Source organism: Arachis ipaensis, chromosome B06 (assembly GCF_000816755.2).
Source record: "Arachis ipaensis cultivar K30076 chromosome B06, Araip1.1, whole genome shotgun sequence".
NCBI classification, from domain to species: domain Eukaryota; kingdom Viridiplantae; phylum Streptophyta; class Magnoliopsida; order Fabales; family Fabaceae; genus Arachis; species Arachis ipaensis.
In genome coordinates this window covers 110,966,482-110,972,648 of record NC_029790.2, presented here as the reverse complement: position 1 = coordinate 110,972,648, position 6,167 = coordinate 110,966,482, and the positions used below count along the sequence as shown (strand labels likewise).

Below are 6,167 nucleotides of genomic sequence, written 5' to 3'. Positions count from 1 at the left end.
CATCTTTAAAATTTTTTTGATATTATAATTTCAAATAAATTAAATAATTTTAGAATTTTTTTATTAAATTAAATCATTTATGATTTAAATTTTATTATCGTTATTTAATTTTACGTACGTGTTAATTTACATTTTTTTATTTTACATAAAATCTCAATTTTTTTCCAAATGGCTACTATTACTCTAAAAGGAAAAAACAAACAACAGAATTATAGTTTCTCTTTTATAAATGTAGACGGGCGTAAAATATATCGATACGCAAATTTAAAAAAGATCAGAGGCGAAAACAATAGACAAAAATATAAAAGGAAATTATACATGAACATAGCCTCCCAGTGGGATCATTGAATCTGCGCCAAATAATGAATCGTCCAAATTGACGTATTAAATTTGCAAATTACTTGTCACCTTTATTTTTGACTTTTTGCGCCAAGAGTTCATTACTGATGGAAAAGTTCCAAAAACGCAATCCTCAAAATTGAAAGTGTCGTGGGGCTGATGCTAATGTGCTATAGAAAAATAGCAAGTGCGATATTTTTTAAGAAATGACAAACTATTGGAGATAATAACTAATAAAGAAAATAATAAGTTATGAATTTTAAATTTTCTATCTTTTAAAAAGAAAAACATAATCCATTTAATAAATCCTTTATTTAATAATTTTTTTTTTAAATTGCGAATGAATTATAATTTAAATGACGTAGTCTCCATACTTAATTAAAAATTGTGGGTTCGAGTCTCTCTATTAAAATTTTATATCTTTCACATTTTTTATATACTTTTAAAATATTAAAAATTATTACTTTTATTATTTAATTTGAACAAGTATGCTAAAGACACATATGTAAACTAATTAGAGTAAATCCCCATAATAGTCCCTGACATTGACACCGTGTACCAAAATCGTTCCTGAGATTTCAATTGCACCAATTATGTGCCTGAGATTGGAAAAATTGTCCCATAGTAGTCTTTTTGACTCGTTTTTCATTAACGACGCGTTGACGTGGCTTGATGACGTAGACATTTGGTGACACGTGTCACCTCATGATTTGGCCACGTGCAACGGTATGATGACGTGTCGGTCAACGACACGTGGCATGCTGACGTGGATTAGTATGCCACATGTCACAATGCTATTTTGCCACGTGTCAGGGACTACTATGATGCAATTTTTCTAATTTCAGGGACGTAATTGGTGCAATTAGAGTCTTATGGACGATTTTGGTGCACGACGTCAGGGACCACTATAAAAATTTACTCAAACTACTTAATTTCTGTGATAAATCTAGGAAAAAAAATAATCTTAAGTAAATTTTGAATGTACAATTTATTCACTTTTATAATTATAAAATCTCATTGATTAATTATTGATTTTTTTCTATTGCGTTGCTTCTATCAAAGAAACAGGTCAGAGGATTGTAGATTGACTAGATTGTTTAATTCAAACTAATATTTTCTTCTTCCGATAGTTACTATAAGATTTTGCTTATACATCGTGATGACATATGCCGTGACCGAAACTAAGGTGACGTAAGCATACTCTTGTGTGTCTCAACACACACATACAAATTAAAGCAGCGAACATTCAATTTCTCACACGAAAGAAGGAGGAAAAAAATGGTGAGCATTCAATCTCATCACACAATCATTCCTTCCAATCCAACCCCAAACGAAAAACTATTTTCCCTCTGCGAGCAAATCAAGCTTCGCACTCACGCTCCTCTTCTCTATGCATATAACAAATCGACTGTCAATAACGATGTCCTTGTTGGCACCTTCACCACCTCTCTCAGCAAGGCTTTGTCAATCTACTACCCGCTGGCGGGTAGGTTGAGCTTAATCGACGGTTCGAGATGGGAGATCATTTGCAACGCCAAAGGAGCGTTGCTAATCGAAGCTGTTTGCAACGGGAAGAGCATGCACGATTTCTGTGGTGACGATTTTGTCCCTACCGGTTTAGTTTCGCAGCTAATTCCAAACATTGATTATGGTACTCCCGTTTCCGAGACGCCTCTTTTGGCGGTGCAAATCACGCGCTTTAATTGCGGCGGTTTCACCATCGGTGTCGCCCTGTGTCGTGCCGCCATTGATGGAACAGCAACCATGCGATTCATGAACACGTGGGCTAAGTTAGCCAAAGGAGAATCTTTGGATCCATATGATCAATTCCCATGCTATGATCCAAGTTTGTTAAACTCACGCACTTTGATGCATAATTCGAAGAAGGTTTTGAATGATCATTCAGAAGAAATATTCGGAACTCCACCTCCATGGTTAGGTACATTGAGAAAAGACTCCAGAGTTGTCGTTGAAGTTGTCAAACTCACAAAAGAACAGGTCAAGAAACTCAAAATGAAAGCCGCAATTAATAACGGTAAGACTCCGTTTTCGAGTTTCGAGGTCATTTCGGGGCTTTTATGGAGGTGTGTCACCAAAGCGCGATACCAAGGAAATGGTGACCAACCAACAAGGTTGATCACTTTGGTTAATTGTCGTAACCGTCTGAAACCACCACTTCCTAATGCTTACGCAGGAAATGCAGTATTTCCGACGGTTACAACAACTTGTTCCTTCACTTACCTAATGCAAAATCCTCTGAGTTCTGCAGTAGAAAAAGTGAAGGAGGCGATAGCGCAGGTGGACGACGAGTTCGTGAGAAATGCACTTGTTTATATTGGTAATGCTAAGGACATGGATTTGGTGAGGTATAACATTCACTACCCGGCGAAGAGTGTGCATAAGGGAGGGTTCAAGGGTAACCCAAACCTGTTTGTTGTGAGTTGGATGAATTTCTCGTATAATGAAGCGAATTTCGGGTTCGGGGAACCGGTTCATTTTGGACCCGGGTTCATGGATTCTGAAGGGAAGGCTTTCATCACGAACAATGCTAGTGGTGATGGATTCAATGTGGCTATTGCTTTGGACTCATCTCACATCGATGCTTTCAAGAAATTCTTTTTTGGCGAAATTGAAGAGGTGTTTCCTATTTCCAAATTGTGATGGTGTAGAAGCCTAACTTGGGAGCTTCTTTCAAAGAAATATCAGGACTTGTCAAATCATAATAGGTTGATGCATATTTAGTGTTTATATATTATTTTGAATATTTAATATTAAAATTTACATTAGCAACAAATTTTTTATTAATTTTCATAGATAAGTGATAGATATTATTATTGGTGACAGAATGAATGATGAATAATTTATGATGGTTACTTAAGATAATATAAACTCAAAATAATTCACAATATATATTTTCTACACACTATTTTTTTTCCGTCAAATTACATTAAGTGAGGCTCGTACTCAAAACTTTTCAGCAGAAAAAGAAAAAGAATTCTAAGCTACGGCTCATTGGCTGTTAGTATTTCAAAATGCAATTATTCCTCTTAAATGAGTTATTTGGTTCATTTCTTAATTTATTTGAGGTTTATTCGGATCCAAAAATGAATTCAATATATTTTGTTAATGATTAAGTCTTTTTGACCACTTGTTCAAATTTGAACTAAATTCGGTACATTTGTGAATTAACTGAGGTTCACTTAATACTGCTGTTAAGTATTGACCGAATTTTTTATTTCTTAATTTTCTCAGATGCCATCATTAAATAATTTCGGTTCACTTCTTAGTTTATTTGAGATTCATTTGAATCTAGAAAAAAATACAATTTGTTTTTGTTGATGATTGAGTCTTTTTTACTACTTGTTCAAATCTGAACTAATTTCGGTTCATTTGTGAATTAACTGAGGTTTACTTGATGCTATTGTTAAGTATTGACCAAATTTTTTATTCTTTAATTTTTTCTGGTGTCATCATTAAATAATTTCGATTCATTTCTTAGTTTATTTGAGGTTTATTTGGATCCAAAAACGAATTCGATGTATTTTTATATTGATGATTGAGTCTGTTTGACTGCTTGTTCAAATTTAAACTAATTTCGGTTCATTTGTGAATTAACTAAGGTTCACTTGATGATGCTGTTAAGTATCGACCAAATTAAGTATTGAGGCACCATATATTTTGATCAGCGGTCAACAACACACCGTATCAATCTTCCTATTATTCTTTACTGTAGTAGTGTTATTTAATAAGTTTTACTGTACTTTTTTGTGTCTATCTTATTAATCATGTTTTACTTTCTTATTTCTTTATTAGTTGGGATTATGTAATATACGTAATGAAATGGTTGAAACAATCTATTCCAAAAATATTAAAAAGAAAAAATATGCATGTAAAAATTGAAAATAGGTAAGTATCATTAAACATAATTGATCCTTTACTTCTAAACTAATACATATTAATAAATTTCTTTCAATTGTAGGAACAAGTTGATGCTTTTAGACATGAATATGGTCTAATCATTTTCTTGGACAAAATAAATAAATTGAGAGACAAAGTCATTGGAGGATCTGAAGGCATAAGAATCTTAAAGTCATCCGCTGCCCTCTCAAGTCTTTTCTGTAAATTATCCTCGGGGATATAAAAAGATATATATATATATTTAAAAATTTTTTCTTAAATTATTTTTTATTTATTTGTTAAAAATATCTAGATTGTATTGAGATCATATTAATTTGAATGAATCTAGGTTCATACTGAAAAGATTGAATGTGTTTATCAAACCTCAATAGCCACAGAAATACAAATGAACTGAAATTTAGATACAAATGACTCAAAATTTATTCTAATAAACACCTAAACTATTTACCACAACACAATTGCAGAAACTAATTTAAAAAATTAAAAAGTGACTATTCAATAAAACATAACGCAAATCAGAAATTAACCCTCATTTTCATCAAAGGAAAAAATATTATGAGTAAAACATAAATGAACCGAAATTTATTTTACTAATCACCGAAACTTTTGTCGTAGTGCGTCATATCCTCTCCAGGATAATTCATATCCTGTGCATGATAAAGGCTGGAGTTTGACTGAATCATTGATTCACCATCTAAAAGGTTCAACTGCAATAGAAGTAAATCATATATTAACAAATGTATTAACATGCAAAAACACATTTTTGCCTAATCAAAAGCAAATCAATATTACATCGTTTTATTCAATTGCATTAGATTCCATTTCATTCCATTCAATTTGTCTTGAAAGTCATCCCAATCTTTGGAACAAATTGTTCATCGACAACACACCTGGACTGCAAATGAACCGAAATATGATTATAACAATACCATTATATAATAACAAATGAACCAAAAATTGTAAATTATATAAATTCAGAAACTCCTACATTCTATCCAAATTCAAATTCCTAAACAACACAGATTTTGGCAAAGAAGAATGAAATTATCCATTATCACTTTATTCAATTACATTAATTCTATTTTATTCCATTTAATTTGTCTTGAAAGTCATCCCAACTGTTGGGACAAATTATTCATCGACAACACACCTGTACTGCAAATGAATCGAAATATGATTATAACATCACCATTGTGTAATAACAAATGAACAAAAAATTGTGCATTCTATAAATTCAAAAACTCTTGTATTCTATCCAAATTCAAATTCATAAACAACACTGATTTTAGCAAAGAAGAATGAAATTATTCATTATCACTTGATTCAATTGCATTAGATTAGATTCCATTCTATTCAATTCAAAATTGTTGAAGAATGAAACTAGATAAAATTAAGAATGATCCAAACCTTATCCACTTAATTCGATTCAATCACCTTCATTCAACTAATTTAAATTTGAATCATTTATTGTTTTGGAACACGCAAAACCTAAATGATTTTAATTACACTGTTTGATTTTTCAAAAAGAAAATGCAGATAAAAAATTTGAAAAAGAAAGAGAATAAAATTCAATGAAAACACAAGAAAATCGAAAAAAAAAAATAAAAATTTGAAGAGAAAGAGACAATAATCAGACAAAAACAAAGAGAAATCAGAGAAGAAGGGAACGTTTACATTGAAGAGGAACAAACAAGAGAAGGTTTACGTTAAAAGTCTGTTATAAGTGGCACGTGACTATAAATCATTTGGTTAAATTTGGTTAGTGAAATCACTTGGATGCAGAGAATTTTTGAAATAAGTATTCCAATCATCAACATTGTTAGTTCATGTGTTAAATCGTTATTAGCCATAGATCTCTCTTGTCTTCTATTTTGTGATTACAACAAACTTACGATGGACATGTTCTAAAT

At 31.6% G+C, this 6,167-nt stretch overlaps 1 protein-coding gene across 1 annotated transcript; it reads left to right on the top strand.

Moving 5' to 3' along the window:
• Nucleotides 1,413–3,050, top strand: LOC107604983 (spermidine hydroxycinnamoyl transferase). Its single transcript, XM_016306712.2, has one exon. It carries the CDS (start codon nucleotides 1,618–1,620, stop codon nucleotides 2,998–3,000), a length of 1,383 nt encoding a protein of 460 aa, XP_016162198.1. The 5' UTR covers nucleotides 1,413–1,617; the 3' UTR covers nucleotides 3,001–3,050.

What these genes read in the sequence shown, in the direction of transcription:
- LOC107604983 (XM_016306712.2), top strand. Translation starts at nt 1,618, where the DNA reads ATGGTGAGCATTCAATCTCATCACACAATCATTCCTTCCAATCCAACC.